Source organism: Taurulus bubalis, assembly GCF_910589615.1.
Source record: "Taurulus bubalis genome assembly, chromosome: 11".
NCBI lineage: Eukaryota > Metazoa > Chordata > Actinopteri > Perciformes > Cottidae > Taurulus > Taurulus bubalis.
This window is the reverse complement of record NC_136599.1, coordinates 21,801,157-21,818,028: the sequence shown is the minus strand read 5'-3', so window position 1 is coordinate 21,818,028 and position 16,872 is coordinate 21,801,157. Positions and strand designations below refer to the sequence as shown.

At 44.0% G+C, this 16,872-nt stretch overlaps 1 protein-coding gene across 1 annotated transcript in view; it reads left to right on the top strand.

Annotated features, from left to right (window-relative positions):
* Window positions 1-1,455: 1,455 nt before the first annotated feature.
* mtor (mechanistic target of rapamycin kinase) overlaps window positions 1,456-16,872 on the top strand; it is a gene marked incomplete at its 5' end in the record, with an annotated part of 72,594 nt that continues 57,177 nt past the window's right edge. The window contains 19 exons of the mRNA XM_079225680.1: window positions 1,456-1,584; window positions 1,770-1,878; window positions 2,051-2,283; window positions 3,633-3,833; window positions 3,939-4,073; window positions 4,162-4,437; window positions 4,899-5,007; window positions 5,307-5,490; window positions 5,671-5,799; window positions 5,987-6,231; window positions 6,986-7,195; window positions 7,326-7,531; window positions 8,090-8,212; window positions 8,496-8,579; window positions 9,367-9,459; window positions 9,911-10,045; window positions 11,423-11,552; window positions 15,907-16,157; window positions 16,304-16,390. Of these exons, the coding sequence (XP_079081806.1) occupies window positions 1,456-1,584; window positions 1,770-1,878; window positions 2,051-2,283; window positions 3,633-3,833; window positions 3,939-4,073; window positions 4,162-4,437; window positions 4,899-5,007; window positions 5,307-5,490; window positions 5,671-5,799; window positions 5,987-6,231; window positions 6,986-7,195; window positions 7,326-7,531; window positions 8,090-8,212; window positions 8,496-8,579; window positions 9,367-9,459; window positions 9,911-10,045; window positions 11,423-11,552; window positions 15,907-16,157; window positions 16,304-16,390 (3,069 nt within the window). The remainder of the gene's footprint in view (window positions 1,585-1,769; window positions 1,879-2,050; window positions 2,284-3,632; window positions 3,834-3,938; window positions 4,074-4,161; window positions 4,438-4,898; window positions 5,008-5,306; window positions 5,491-5,670; window positions 5,800-5,986; window positions 6,232-6,985; window positions 7,196-7,325; window positions 7,532-8,089; window positions 8,213-8,495; window positions 8,580-9,366; window positions 9,460-9,910; window positions 10,046-11,422; window positions 11,553-15,906; window positions 16,158-16,303; window positions 16,391-16,872) is intronic.

Genomic DNA, 16,872 nt, shown 5'->3' with positions numbered 1-16,872 from the left:
ATTGTTTAGTAGAGAAATATGATTCAAATACATTTCTTAACCTTTTACACAGTGTTTTACGCCTTTATAACACCCCATCTGTTTCGGACAAACACTGGACAGTGAGTTGTGTTGAGTGTGTTGTTATCGTTATTGTAAATGTTGTTGCTGGATGTGTTAGCCTAATCATTTTAGACCTTTTTAGGCCTATTTTTTTTAAATGTCTTGTAGTGGCTGAATCTGCTATCTGCTGATCTTTCAATGCAATATATTGTGGGACTTATGTGTTGCTTGATTGCTGTGTTGATTGATTGCCATAGGCCTACGGTTCATGTCTAATTCTATTGGGTAGGCTGCCTGCTCAGCTGGCCTATTTATTAGCTTGTGAGATTCTAAATAATACCGTCTGTCACCTTTTTGTGCCGGAGTTCGATTATAGGTGAAAAGTTGAACTACTATGCTACCATAGGCTGTAAAAAAAAAAGTGCCTCCCCCGCAAATATAGCTTTTAACATGAAATAATAGTTACACTTTAAACGTGCATAATACCAGTTTGTCGTAATTGACGAGTCTGTCTGACAAAAAAATAAATGTTTTTAGCAATGACACTTTGAGGTGGTTTGAGTTAACTAAATTACGTGACTCAAACGCACGTCATTCCCCTTTGGAAATTCCCGCGTGTCCCTCTGTGGAATAGAAGGGTAAAGTATTACAAACACACAACATGTTCCAGCAGTTCTCCCCAAACTGTAAATTGGCTCAAGGACGTCTGAGCTGTATGCGTTCAGCGGACGCAACACGGCGCTCGTGAAGTTCGCCGTGTTTACTCCTACTGCAGAAGCGGAGACCAAGTTAACGTAGCGCTGCCATATCTTGGCTAACATTTCCCTGCACTGGCTAGTTGGTTGTACAATGAGAGGCATTCCGCAAGAGCCGAATAACAATTAAGTGGCGGACACACATAACAGAAACAGAAACACGTAAGTGGTTCAAAGCGACGTTACTGTCGTACCAACTAACACTTTGCAGCAGACAATCTTAACGTTTTCGACCGTTAGCGACCGTTAGCTAAACAAAAACCAGCATGATAACACTCATGAAGCTCTGAATTAGCCTGTAACGTGCCTCACATGGCATAACGTCACGACACTTAGTCGTGTCAGAGTTGCACTAACTCTTGGTATGGTGCAGACTGTCATGTTTCTAGTTTCGTGTGATGTCTGTTTGGTACGTCGTCGAGTTATTTAGCAAGGGTTTCTGAAACTATGCTAGCTAGCTAGCTGCTACGTCAGCTAACAACAACATTGACCCGTGTAAACAACTCGGGACAGGTATACTTTCTTTCCAAGTTCAGTCTTCAAGCTCTTTGTCTTTTTGTGTGCCATTTCCCTAAGACACGCCAGAACGTTTCAGTAAAGGAGAAGGCGCAACGCTAAATCCTAGATGATTTGTCTGTTTGCAGATCAGGACGTCCAGATGGTGATCATGTTGGGCACAGCCACTGTGCTGCAACTGTTTGTCAGCGGGCTGAAGAATCGAAATGAAGACACCAGAGCAAAATCTGCCAAAGAGCTGCAGCACTACGTGACCACAGAACTCCGAGAGGTAAAAACCAAAGTAAACGATGGATGTAATAGAGACCTGCCAGGAGGATGTGATTGCGATGTACTGGTGTTGCCCAACCGGAGATGGAGAGTGATGAGCTGTTTCTACACCCATTCAGGAGTGGAAATGAAGATGGGTGATGTACAAGTCACCAATTATGCTTTTTTTAATATGCAATTCCACAGTTAAGCCAAGATGAAGCCACTACATTCTACGATGAGTTAAACCACCACATATTCGAGCTGGTATCCAGCTCGGATGTGAACGAGAAGAAAGGAGGGATTCTCGCCATCGGTAAGCTGTAAACATTGACTTAGCAGATTTACTTTAAGTTTACTTTCAACTTTTGATTTGCCTATGGCACTCTCTCTTCTTGAGAGAGAGGTGACTGTCCTTGATGCATGTCACATGAATATGTGTGAAACACTGAAACAGTATATTACTGTGACTCAATCATTTGTTCCAGTGAGTCTGATCGGAGTCGAGGGAGGCAATGCCACCAGGATCAGCCGCTTTGCCAATTACCTGCGCAACTTGCTCCCGTCCAGCGACCCTGTGGTGATGGAGATGGCCTCCAAAGCCATGGGCCACCTGTCTATGGCGGGGGACACCTTTACTGCCGAATATGTGGAGTTTGAGGTCAAGAGGGCCCTGGAGTGGCTGGGAGCAGACAGAAATGAGGGCAGACGCCATGCCTCAGTAAGTGACTCACAGACGGCGGCGGCTTGTTTGTTTGTTGTTAAAATACTGCCACTTCTCGGTGGTGTTTACAGTATGTGTGGTGGAGATGAAGGCTAAGGACAGTTTGACTCCAGATTGTCCCGTTGCCTTTTCCATTTTTTACTTTGTAAAGCAACGCTAGGCACATTATGTTCTAGCTTTCCCTGGATGGAGAGCACACTCATTGCTGTTTAGGAGGCCGTGTGGAATTTAGCTAAAGGAGGAAATGACCCCCTTATTTACCTTCCCGACGTTTTTCCATTCAATACATGTAAACAATTTTTGCAGAGAGATTTTTTTCCTTTGGTATCAACTGTATTTTTGTCTCAAACACAGCCTAAAATGAGCCGCTGTCTCAGTAGATACAAGTGATTAGTAAACGTTTCTGGGACACACATCCTGGCCTTGTTTGTCTTATCTGTGATTATGCTTTGATGCAACAAGCAGTCTGTTATGAACACCCTTAGCCCAGGGAAGTAATGGTATAGAAAAACTGATTAAATCAAAGTTAGATTTTTTTAATGGATTTTCTACCGTGGGCAAGTTTCAAACATGTGGAATTAATTTTCAGATGATACAAGAGTGATTGTCAGGATCTTGCTTCCCATCTAAAGGAAAATTGATAGCTGACGGAGGGTTTCTTAGGTCGATGAGTTTAGATGCTGTTCTGCTTTGCTGCCAGATTTTGTGGCTTAAGTTGTAAAACAAGTGCATTTTCTATTCAGTTGCTTAATGAGGTTCTAGTTAGAAGACACTCTTGTCACGTATGTCAACAACGCAGTCATAACTTGATTAAAGCAGTAATGTGAGCAATATTAAAAGCATACTTTGATGTTACTGTACTTATGCTAATCATGGGAGTGGTCATAATTGCACAAAAAGATTTCTGGAGTGCTTTTATTTAGGTGGCACAATTTCATCCAGACACTTTTAATCTCTCACACTCTTTACGTCCTTGGTCGAGTTGATTGTGTGATGGTGAATGAACACATTATTCTAGCAACTAAATGGAACATCGTTTTGGTACAAATTTAAGATGATTGATTTGCATGGTTAGAAGGGATATTGGTTACCAAGCTTGCTTTAAAGGAGTTGAAGGCCCCTCGAAGACAATTTCTTGAAAGGTGCGACAGTTCACACATTTATTTCCAGTAGTCTTTTTGTTGTTTTTTATTCTAAGGATGGAACTTTAGATCTCTTTATTAATATATTAATTGCTGAGAGATGTCTCAAAGTACAATATTGACATATTTTTACACTGGAAATAAATAAACCCAACACAAAGGAGATTAATGACCAGCCGTGAAATGCTCTCCTGTCTTCCCCAGGTGTTGGTGTTGAGGGAGCTGGCTGTGAGCGCACCAACCTTCTTTTTTCAGCAAGTGCAGCCCTTCTTCGACAACATCTTTTACGCAGTGTGGGACCCCAAGCAGGCCATCCGAGAAGGGGCTGTATCTGCACTGCGAGCCTGCCTCATCCTCACCACGCAGAGGGAGACCAAGGAAATGCAGAAACCACAGTGGTACAAAGTAAGACTTTCCGCTGTGTCGAAGTAACGTCCTTCCTAGTGTTTGCCAGTATAAAGCCTATGTCCACGTAAAAGGCAACCAGAGTGTTTGTCCTTCCTGTCACAGCAAACCTTCGACGAGGCAGAGAAAGGCTTCGATGAGACTTTGGCCAAAGAGAAGGGAATGAATCGTGACGACAGGGTCCACGGCGCTCTCCTGATCCTGAACGAGCTGGTTCGCATCAGCAGCATGGAGGGAGAGGTGAGGGCTTCGTTCACTGTGAGGAACATTCCCGCGTCCACAAAAGAAAAACCTTCACCCCAACGCCTTGTCTTGTCTCCTGTGACAGCGCATGCGTGAGGAGATGGAGGAGATCACACAGCAGCAGCTGGTCCATGACAAGTACTGCAAGGAGATGATGGGATTCGGAGCCAAACCCCGACACATCACGCCCTTCACTAGCTTCCAGTCGGTGCAGCCGCAGCAGTCGAACGCCCTCCTGGGCCTGCTGGGCTACAGCACGCCCCAGGGCTTCCTCAGCTTCGGAGCCACGCCAGCACCTGCCAAGAGCTCGCTGGTGGAGAGTCGATACTGCCGCGAGCTGATGGAGGAACGATTTGACCAGGTAGGTCTTGCAGAAGAGCGCTGGCTTTTCCCGGAAAAGTTGTTTCGGTAGTTGCTTGATCTGACAATTATTGTGTTGATATATTGAAACGTTGTGGGCTTCAGGAGTGATGTATACCATGCCACGGTATTATTATTTTTTTCACAAGGGATCCAAGTGATAGAAGTAAATTACTTTATTGTCCTCATAATTGTGCCAAAATGAGACCCATCAAACTTTTACTGCTCCCAACACAAAATGAGAAGCTTGTTAAACAGTAATAGCTCTGAGTGCAATTAAGTATGTGTTTACTTTTATATTTTTTATCAAAAGCACTTTAATACATACCAACCCTCGCATCGCTACACTTTTACCTGATTGTATTTATGGGCCATCTCAATAAAAACTAAAACTCCAAAAATACAGGAATAAAATCATACCTGAAGATGGTAAAATCAGTTTTGTTATGTGCTTCTGTCCAGGTGTGTCGGTGGGTGCTGAAATACAAGACCAGTAAAAACCCTCTAATCCTGATGACCATCCTCAACCTACTTCCACGCCTGGCTGCCTTCAAGTCACAAACCTTTACAGGTGAGACGAGTTAATGTTTGGACGTGATCCAGGATCCACTTAAACCTTTAATGAAGTAACATGCGGCCCACGCGTTCTCTCCCGTCGCTATATCCGCCGGGCTTTTTTGGAGTTATTGACGAGAAGTGCAAAGAGATCGTAGCCGATACCTCGTTGTCTCCTCAGCCCTAATGTTAACGAGCTCTGTCGTGATCAATTGCTTATAGTCACCCCCCCCAGTCAGTTGACGTATGTCGCCGCGGGCCGGACATATCTGTCTTTAACCATTTGCACCACGGTTTTGTCCATTCACTGTGCAGACCAGTACCTGTTGGACACCATGGGCTACCTGCTGGCCTGTCTGAAGAAGGAGAAGGAGAGAACAGCAGCTTTCCAGGCTCTGGGACTGCTGGTAGTGGCAGTCAGGATAGAAATCCAGCCGTACCTCACGAAGATTCTTGAGATCATCAAGGCCGCCCTGCCGCCCAAGGACTTTGCCCACAAGTCAGTAATTTAACACACGATGGTTCTGGCAGCTGTAAATTATATTTCTTCATATTGAGATATTGATCTGTTTGATTTGGTTGTACTTTCATAGTTATTGCCGTCCTCTGCGGTAAACCTACTTTAAAATAGTTTTGGGAGACTTGCCATGATCTCGTTTTTTTTCCTCCTTGTGTGCAGGAGGCAGAAGACCATGCAGGTGGACGCCACAGTGTTCACCTGCATCAGCATGCTTTCCAGAGCCATGGGTCCCAGCATCCAACCCGACATTAAGGAGCTGCTGGAGCCTATGCTGGCTGTGGGCCTCAGGTAGGACAGACTGGTCTCACCACGATGCTGGATGATTGAACTAACGACGTGGCTGGATTTAAATCCAGACTTTGTCTCGTATGGCTTGTTCAGTTGTGTTCACAGGGTCACGTGTTGACAAACATAACCACAACACACTTCCTGACAACTGTGATGATATTGGATTTTGTTTGTCCCGTTCGTCTAGTCCGGCGCTGACGGCGGTGCTGTATGACTTGAGCCGTCAGATCCCCCAGCTGAAGAAGGACATCCAGGACGGCCTGCTGAAGATGCTCTCTCTGGTGTTGATGCACAAGCCGCTGCGTCACCCTGGCATGCCCAAAGGCCTGGCTCACCAGCTGGCCTCGCCAAGCCTCACAAACATCCCCGAAGCCAGCGACGTAGGCAGCATCACACTTGCCCTGCGCACACTGGGCAGCTTTGAGTTTGAAGGCAAGAACCTTTGCATGAGACACCGCTTCATAGCAGGACTATCGTTTCATTTGTTTTATGTTGGTTTCTTAAGAGACACAGGGAAGGAAAATCCACAGATTGTCCAGACCCCCAACCCACCAAACTCTAGTGATCTTTAGTTCAGTCAGTAGAAAGAAAATATGGACATTACAGCCCTTTTAAAAAAAAAGTCTTAAAGTAGAAATAACAGATGGAAATGATTCTTCGGTTCCTACGCAGTTCTCAGTGGAGTTGGAAAAAAAAAAAAGGTTTTAAATTGGAGGCATAAACCATCAGGTATGGAGCCACAATGGGTGGGTGGGTGGAGGACATGATTAAGTGAACTGCAGACATGGCTGGAGTGGTTGTGTTGAATGGTACGTCCAGCTGTTTTCTGGACCCATGGAGTTTTGAGGCAGCATACCACAGGATCATACAGCAGCCCAGGGTAAAACAATTACTTCTTTAAATTCTTTTGTTGTCATCCCCCGGGGGTGGGTTTGTCTTTTTTTTTTTTTTTTTTACTGCAAGCCAACGTAACTGGACAGCCGGACTTGCGTTGTTGGAACATTTCTGTCTCTTTAAAAAAAAAGTTGTTGACCTACTCCCACTGCAGCTCACCACCGGACGTCTTCCGAGTTTAGTTCTGTAATCCCAAACCAATCGAAATGGAAGCTGCATACAGTAAAACCGAATATGCTTTATGATCACCTGCATTTTTCCCTTGACTTACTCTTAACTGTTCTTTCTCCAGGACACTCCCTCACCCAGTTTGTGCGCCATTGTGCCGATCACTTCCTGAACAGTGAACACAAGGAAATCCGGATGGAGGCAGCTCGGACCTGCTCACGCCTGCTCACCCCCTCCATCCACATGATCAGCGGCCAAGTTGTCAGCCAGACCGCTGTGCAGGTTGTCGCGGATGTTCTCAGCAAGCTGTTAGTTGTCGGCATCACCGACCCAGGTAACACATGAAAGAACATAACAAGGGGAGGATGTGGATTTGTTGAACTCAGTTATGCAAGAATTGGGATTTGAGGTTAAGAGTGATGAAAGTGTCAAAATGTCTGACTTTTTCTCTTCCCCCCCTGCAGACCCAGACATCCGATACTGTGTGCTGGCATCGCTCGATGAGCGCTTCGACGCTCACCTGGCCCAGGCGGAGAACTTGCAGGCGCTGTTTGTTGCACTGAACGACGAGGTGTTCGAGATCAGAGAGCTGGCCATCTGTACAATTGGACGCCTCAGCAGTATGAACCCCGCCTTTGTCATGCCCTTCCTACGCAAGATGCTCATCCAGGTAGGAGAGGCACACCAGCTGGCACACATGGAGTAACCAGATGGATGCTTTAACAGCTGTGGCACAAGTGACACGTTTTCGTTTGTGAAAAGGTCTGGGTTACATTACAGTCTGTCCAGTCAGGTCTGTAAGGGGGCATGGTGAAGATAAAACCCTCATTCCGAAAAACTAATGCTACAAATTTGAAATATGTTAAACTTTTAATCACATTTTAATTAGAGATTAAAAATGTGTGCTTGAAATCATTTGAGAACTGATAGACATTTTAAAATTCCTAAATTAACATGGTTTTCAAAGAGGATGTTCCAAAATCAATGAATACAAATATTTATATTTCATATCATCGTACAAATCTATATGTACATAAATGTTCTGCTGGAAAAATCACTTGTCTGTCATTTCAATTGGACACCTTTAGATGGCAGCAAAGGCTGTGGTATTGTGCACAGTTTAAACATTCAACGTATTCCTCGATAAGACCTAGTGAAGGTTTATTTTATGGATGTATTCCAGATAGAGAAGCCTCAACACTTAACTCTGTTTTGAATTCTGTTGCAGATCCTAACGGAGTTGGAGCACAGTGGCGTCGGCAGGAACAAAGAGCAGAGCGCTCGTATGCTTGGGCATCTGGTCTCCAACGCACCGCGCCTCATACGGCCGTATATGGAGCCCATCCTCAAGGTACTTCACCTGCAAGTTCTCCTTTGTGACGGGTTGCACCGATTTCACACATGAAAGTCTGTTGCGAGTTGCGTTGTTGGTCATGTATGTGCCAGGTTTGGACGAGAAAGAAGAATGGGTGAAATAAAAAATTAAAAAAGACAACGCAATCCAAAATTAGTGGGGGACTCTTTTACAATTGAATTTTCTGAAGCTCTTTGAGGATCTTTTCCAGATTATTAAAATGATGGGGAGAACTTGGGTTCACTGGGTTAAGTGATCATTTTACCTTTTACGTTTGCAGGCTCTCATCCTCAAGCTGAAGGACCCAGACCCCAACCCTGGAGTGGTCATTAGTGTCCTTGCGACCATCGGAGAGTTGGCCCAGGTAAGGCCGAGTGCTTCAATTTCTTGAAGCTGTAAGAGGGTGCTATTAGTCTGTGTATCATATTAATTCTCCAGCTGCTGCTGATTGAAACCCAATTTTTTTTTTTTTTTTTGTTCTGTGCACATTATTGCTCACTGACAGTTTTAATACAAGCATTTCTGAGCTTGTCCTTTTCTGAGGTGGAAAGTTCAGGGTAGGCCTCCGCCCATGGATCTGTGCATTGCTCCACCCCTGTCCAGGTGATTCAATTGTCCCCACAGAAGAGTCAGGAAAGCACAATTAAAGGCAGGCAGACTCCAACACACAGACAGAGTGCAGGAGATGCTCAGGTACACCACGTGTTCACGGTTGAGACAGAAGCCCGGCACAGGGAGACGCAAGAAAACGTAGGGAATACAGACGACAGCCATTAAAAGCCAAGCCAACTTTCATGCTTTTGTAAAATTGCTTTTTATAAAATTGTGTGGAATTGGAAAATGTTTGATTTTTGGTAATATCACAAGAGGAAATGTTGCAGCAAAACACTCTCCACTACCCTATTGAATCCGACCCAAATTAGTCAAAGCAACACATAGACAAATGCATCAGAATATTCAAACCAATGCTCAGAATTCTACACATAAGGACTATAGTTTGATATATTCAGATTGAAACTGTTCACCTATATCTAATGTAATTTTATTGTAAAAAAGTAATTATTCCATCCCTTTTTAGATTTTAGTGACTCTTAGTGACTTACAATTAGGAAGTGTGGTTTTGATCACTTCACCTGTGCCTACCCTGTCAGGTGAGCGGCCTGGAGATGAGGAAGTGGATGGACGAGCTTTTTCCAATCATCATGGACATGCTGCAGGACTCCTCCTCACTGGCCAAACGACAGGTACGCCAAGATAATTAGTGTCTGCCTCATCTGGTTCCCATCTTCCCAAGTTCTCAAAAATATGTGTTTCTTGGGTACAGTAAATACAAGTATCCTTCAGTTTACAAAGTAGGATGTTATTTCTGGAAATATTTTTCAAAAAAAGCATTTTGAAAGCATTGTGTGGCAGGTATTGCCTTTGAACAGGATTGTGTGCCAGGAGTTCACACAGAGAGGATTCATTAATAAGTAGTAACCAGCGACTTATCAATCAGGGACTGAAAGCAGCTTGGATTGCAGGAATAATGACTGACAATTTCTTTTACACCTGTGGAAACAGAATAAAGTGTAACAAGAACACATGAAAATCAAGATAAAATGAACAGTTGCATTGCTTGTTAAATAGTACAAGGATGGTTAAGTAATGCAAAGAGTGCATCGCAAACATGATCATTTTTATCTTTTCCACCAGGTGGCGCTGTGGACACTGGGCCAGCAGGTGGCTAGTACAGGTTATGTGGTGGAGCCCTACCGCAAGTACCCCTCCCTTCTGGATGTGCTGCTCAACTTCCTCAAGACGGAACAAAACCAGGGCATCAGGAGAGAGGTATGCCACTTCTTGTCCCATTTTCCCCCACAGTTGCCTCAGGAGCAATGTGAACCCAACTCTGTCGTTCAGTGAGTCACCATGAGGCCAGAAACCCTACCTGTCCACATCTACTGAACAAATACAGGTCTGTTTAGTTGTATTGACTTGACTGGTAAATTATAATCACGTGTATGCAGACACTATGAGGCTGTGCACATTTTCCATAGTTGGTATGGAACTTGAGTTGTGATGTAAGTGATAATTGCCAAAGTTTCTTCCCTTGCCTATTACATTTCCGTGCGTCTCAGGGAGTGCATTGTCAATGTGTATGGTGTGTGGCATGTGGACATTGGCTCTGGCATTTCTCACCCCTGGATCCAGAATCAAACACATCTGAAATCCAGTTGGGCTCATTATCCAATTGTAGTTGCTGGTCGAGGTTGACTGCATGTGCCACACCATCGGAACAAACTCCAACACTTCAACGGCAAGCGCTTGTGTCACGTCTTAGCTTACTTTTGCATGTTGTCGTGTTTTATTAAAGGAACACTCCCACTGAAAGTCTGTCTTTTTGAGTATCGTACGTTCTGCTTGTAGCGCCTAAAAAGAGATGGCTCTTCTTACTGCTGTGAAAGAAGTGAGAAACTGTGTTCAGTTTGGATTCATGGCACTAACTACCGATTCCAGCGGGGACTCAGAGCTGCACGTATCTTCTTCTTTTTTTTTTTTTTTGCACGTCTATTCATTCCATATAAACCCATGTAAACACAAATATTAATCGTATTATTCTCTTTATAGAATGTGATTACTGCGCACATAATTGGTTCCAAATTGTGTGATTCACACATTTCCAATAACTGCAGAGCGTTGTAATATCTAAAAGTAAAAAGAAATTCACAACCTGTTTTTTTTTTTTTTTCTTCCGAACTAAATGTTCTGCTTCAATCCATATTCGTTGACATCTAGCCTTTCAAAAACAACATTTTCACAGCGTTTTGAAAAACTGGTGGGTGGTCTAGCAGCAATCCAACTGCACCATTAATTACATTTATATAACCCCAATAACAAAAACCTGTTTTTAAAAGATTTATTTAGGGTCATGACTTAACGAAACACGACAACATACCTTCAAATCGTTATTTAAAAAAAACCTCAATAGGAGCTCTGAATGTAAAAACAAAACTGACATTCAGCACAGCCCAATATGCTCTTTCAACGGAGCTCCAGAACTATAAGGAGGCCATCTCGCTTTGTAACTGTTTTCCCTTATAATGCTGACACCATGACCAAGTCTGAACGCCTTGTTGAAGCTTTCTCTGCTGTTCGACACATGTTCCAGTGGAAGAAACACCGTTTAGTGGGCACTTGCTAACTGTGTGCTGTGTGTCCTGACAGGCTATCCGTGTACTGGGTCTCCTCGGAGCTCTGGACCCCTACAAGCACAAGGTGAACATCGGCATGATCGACCAGTCCCGAGACGCCTCCGCCGTCAGTCTCTCCGAGTCCAAGTCCAGTCAGGACTCAGGTAGGCCACAATAACTAATCACTAATTATTTTTCCAATTCTGCAACAACTGGAAAAACTCCAAATCAACAGGAACCTTTTTTTTTAAATCCCAATGTGCGGGTCCTTCCATTGGGGACGTTTTGTTGCTTTAATTAGGTTTTGTCTGTGTGGGCCTGATGGATAGTATCCTAAAGAGTCTGTGTATAGATCGTCATGGAATTTGTGATGATTCTTTTCTTCTCAGTCAGCTGGATTGTAAGGGGCAAGTAAGCCGCAAGGCAGAGGTTTTTTGGTTCACATTTTATAGCCATTATACTGTAGTTCTTGTGTTTTATTTATTTATTTTAAAAAAAAAGAGGAGTGATGTTTCCACTAAGACATGAAGGATTTACTGTATTACCCTTTCATCTCCGAACCTCCCCAGAGCCACCCGTTGAGGTGGTCCGATGTGTTTGGAAACATCAAGACGCATACTGTACATAAAGCGTCTCTACATTAATATAATATAAATCGGGTCCAACGTGCATGCATCTGGCAGCAGGCGGCCTCACACACTTCTTAGAGACGGGCTGTGAGGTGACTTATTGGAGCAAACGGCTCCAGTTTTAAAGGTCAGGCAGTTAGCATTTTGGAAGATGCATGTAAATGTCATTTTTGAAAAAGCCATCCGGGATGTAGAACAAGGCATTTGCATTTGTCATGAATTGACTTGGCGGTTCTCATGCGTGTATTTTAGATTTGTAAAACCTTTTTTTTTCATATTCATGAACAATTTAGTGATTTTAAAACAGCTAAAAAGGAAAGCGGGTCGGATTACACCTCTTGGTGAAGCAGCCGATCCTAGTAATACAAGTTGTTTTATGCTTCACTGAATTGAACAATATTGAATTGTGGGACCATTTGTGCAGGACGGGTGTGACCTTGAATACAAGTTGAATGCACACAGATTCCCCCTAGTGTTAGCAACAAGCCCATGCTGCAGAAAGAACACACCGTTGCAATTATTCTTTGGTCTGAATATGATCACTCTGATTTCACCCTCAATTACTAGAATTGCTGACTCACAAAACCAATGTCTGGCTAAAAACACACATGATTATCCGCAGCTCATTAGAAAGACCGAGACGTGATATGTCGACACACTCGAGACAAAACACTTTCTTTTTTTTAGAGGTCTCACACCTGCATTTGAAAAGTCAACAGCAGCTTTGGCTTTGGGTTTTGAGATTTGTTGGATCCCCCTCGCTCTTCAGGATCCGATTTCTGACTTCTGGTCTGATCGACGTCCAAACAAACCGCCAGTTAGGTTGGTCGTGCCAGTTTAGAGGGAGACGTAACCGAGACTGGGACTTTTTAGACTGGAGAAATAATTTTTGGGTGACCCAGTTTTGCATCTGTTTAATAAAGTTAATGATATACATCACTTTTACGTGTGTGAATGGATACTCAATAGATACTCAATAGATACTCAATGGATACTCAATAGATTTCTCTTTAAAAAATTCATAATGAAATGGTCATTTCAGGACTCTCCACTCGTCTGTGTCTCAGAATGGGATCTTGCACAACACGGTAATAGTTTTTCCAGTTTGTTTGTAACTGGCCTGTGACTGGAAGCGGAGGCTGTGTATCTGTTGGCAGATTTGTCATGGTGAGTGTCTGTCTGGAGCACCAGCTATATTAACAGCATGCTTTTCGTTACGTGGGAGGTCACTGGCGAGGCCCACCTCTCACCTGACTTCAAACAAGACTAATCACGTCACTACAGAACGCCAGGGTGATAAAACTTAAAGAAATGGTGCGTATGCCCGCTTAACAATTTGCTGTATTTACATCTGTTATTATGGCTAGGAAACAGTTCAGTTCAACCCCCCCCTGCCCTACACAGCTGAAACCTGAATTACTGCTACGCTGCTGCCTCACTTAGCTTCACTGGTGCCTGTTTGTGGGCTGTAAAGATGCACATGTGTTGCCATCTATCACCGCCATTATTCTGGACTTGGTGAAGGCCGGAATAATAAAAGATCCAAAGCCTACCCTCTTTAGCCTGCGAGTCCTGTGCCAATCTGTTTTGTCTACGGTCCAGAGTCTTCAGGGAGACAACTGGAGCAGCTGAAACTGTACTCCTGCAGAAGGCCAGTGAAACGCTGAATACCAGAGATCTGTATTCTCAGATGCCTCGTAAAACCTAATAGCTCTGTATAGATAAATGGTCAGACTGACCCCATTTGCATTGCCTGTCACAAAAAAAAGCCATTAATAAAACTAGTGAGTTTCATAACGAAACATGCATTATAAATGTCAAATAGACCACCGCTGTTGCTTGGTTTCTTTTAAGAAATGCATAAAACCGTGCTCTCTAATTTTGGGCAAGACTGCTGAAACCCTCATGTGGCTCTTTTTCTTTTCTTTTCTTTTTATTCTCCTGTACTTAAAGGTGATTCTGAAGTGGCTTATCACATATGGCAGCAATCACACAAATACCCTCAAAGGGAGAATTACTGGGTGTTAAGACCAAACGGAACGGTTTGAAAGAGACGCAAGGGGCGGAGACGCCATGCAACCTTTTTAAAATGCTATCGAACAGAATTGTTGCGTTTCTGTCATCTTATCTTTCGCTTTGACGATTGCAAGGCGATCAGACGCACTATTCTTCCTGTTCCAACAATCAGGAATGCGAGCTTGCGCTGAAGTTGCATTGCAGCATAGCAAATGGGGCTCCATTCTCTCCATGCAACGCTAACCTGAACTCGGCCTTCGCCCTTCGATTAACGTTAATTTCATGCTGCACGGAGCAAACGTCTTCACGTGTTTCTCTTTACCTTTCTTTGTAATGCTCATGCTTATCCCGTTCTCAGTGCAATTACAGTTGTGACTGACTGCACCGAAACGTATAACCATGTGAACCCACATCATCGCTCATTACGTCATAACGCTAATACGAGAATGAAAGTGGCTCAAAGGAGAAACGATACGATGTTTATGTTGGCAGAAAAAGGGGCGCTTGCGGTTTAAACGAGAGTAAACACACCAGGGCGTAGTCATCAATTACTGCAATCAAACCCTATTTGATTTGTTGTCCACTGCTTTAATGCAGGTCGGGGCCAGAACTGACAAACCAACAACATCAGCGCTCTTCTCCCATCAGCCAATTATTGTTGTCTTACTTTACAGCCAGCGCCAGAAGCACCGTCAGCTGTATTTAGAGTGAAGGAGGAGGTGTTGATATACTCTTCCACACTGCAGAGTTATTGCCTGACTAATAGTCTCTGAGTGTCATGGCGCCATAGCCTTCTGTCCTACATAGTCACAAGGGTTGGGCGGGATGAAGTTGGAGTTGGATTCATACTCATAAAATGAGCTCAATTGCTTGTGATGGTATGATCACATTTGGAAAATATAGAAGTAGTTTAGTTTAGCTTTTTTCTTCTTAAGAATTGAGCTGTTTTTCCCCCACCACCGAAACGCTAACCACCTGTTATTTTAATACAGGGTTACGTTTAAGTTGTTATGGTTTTTCAAAGTTTGTTAAAGTGGATTATTTTTTTTTTTTTTACATCTGTAATATAGCAACAACAAAAAAGCATGAAAACTGTGTTTTTATATTATGATGAGTTGCGAAACACAAATGCAGATATTTCATCTATAACACATATTATTATTTGTTATTATTTCTCATATGTAAAGCAAATATAGATTGGACCTCTAATGCAGGCGCCAGTTGATTGATTTGATTGAGATCTGTAACCGTATCTCTTTTGGATCAGGCAGTGGTTGTGTTGAGCACTGGTGCCTCATCCAGGAAGTTCTTTTTCCTGTAAAGCATTGTGGGCTAATGAGACAAAGAAGCACATTGTGCCTCAGTTCATTCAACATATTTACCGCTTGAACACCAACGCTTGTAGTATGTGACTTTGTCCTATTCGCATCTTTACGTTGCGTTTACAAGGACCACACGGATGCGTCTTTAAATACATCTGAGCCGAGCGCGATGGCTTGTGAAATGCCGATGGCGTCAAAGGTCACGTCAGGTGTGTCCTTATTAAAAGTTGAGGTCAAGAAGCGGCAATTCTTAGCTGTATTAGGGGGCAAAACCTTCGGAACGAGCGTCCTTGAAGTTTTGGGCCACAGCTCCTGCCCCTGGTCCAGTGCATGCTGAGATAGGCTGTCTGTGGATGGACAAGATATTTCTTCTTCTGGTTCTGACCAGGAACTGCCATGATTTCAAATTATGTCACTTTAAAAGCTGTGTGCTACTTGTTACAGTTGAGGACAATGATTTTTCTCACAGTTTTAGCGATTCCAAAAAAACAAAAACATAGCCACGACTTTTTTTTCATTGTGCAAATCTCGCCATGTGCTCCTCCTTACAGCGGACTACAGCACCAGTGAGATGCTGGTGAACATGGGCAACCTGCCCCTGGACGAGTTTTACCCGGCCGTGGCAATCGTCACTCTGATGCGCATCCTGAGGGACCCTTCACTCTCCAACCACCACACCATGGTGGTCCAGGCCGTCACCTTCATCTTCAAGTCTCTGGGCCTCAAGTGTGTCCAGTTCCTGCCGCAGGTCATGCCCACTTTCCTCAACGTAATCCGGGTCTGCGACGGCAGCATCCGAGAGGTAGGCAGCGGGACAGAATTCGAGGAGAGAAGGCTGTCTGGTTGATTTTTGTCGTCCGTTTACCTCTGGTCAATGACGGCAGTTATTCTCATCATCAGCGAGTCCCTTACTCTTCCCCCTCCTTCTGTGCCCTTTTTGCTCTTTAGTTCCTCTTCCAGCAGATGGGAATGGTGGTGTGCTTTGTGAAGATCCACATCCGCCCCTACATGGACGACATCTTCACCCTCATCAGAGTGAGTAACTGTGTCAACAGGCCCCCCAAAGCCCCTCAACTGATCACGGAGCCACCCCGTGTTTTCCTGTGAGTCAGGCAAACAGCTGCAAATTCTTAATTGCACTCAGTTGTGCTCTCCACCAGCCTCATTGGGAGAGACGTGTTCAGGCCCCCGTGATGAAGTCTGGCCCCACGTCACACGGCAGTACACGTCGTGTGTGGTATGGCACCAATCAACAAGATTGGTCAGCTCATATTGTCCAATTCAGACATTCCTGACATTCAGTCGTTATCACATGAGCTTGAACAACCGCTGAAGCCATTGCACTTGCACAAACACACTTGTCGATCACATAATCACATAGCAAGGCATGAAAATATCATATGACTGACTGGTAACACTGTTACTGGCACTTATTCTTTTTTGCAATGGCGGGAACTCCTCCTGCAGAAAAGTAATTGAGAGAACTGGACCGCTGCGCCTCAAGTCCCTCTGAGTTA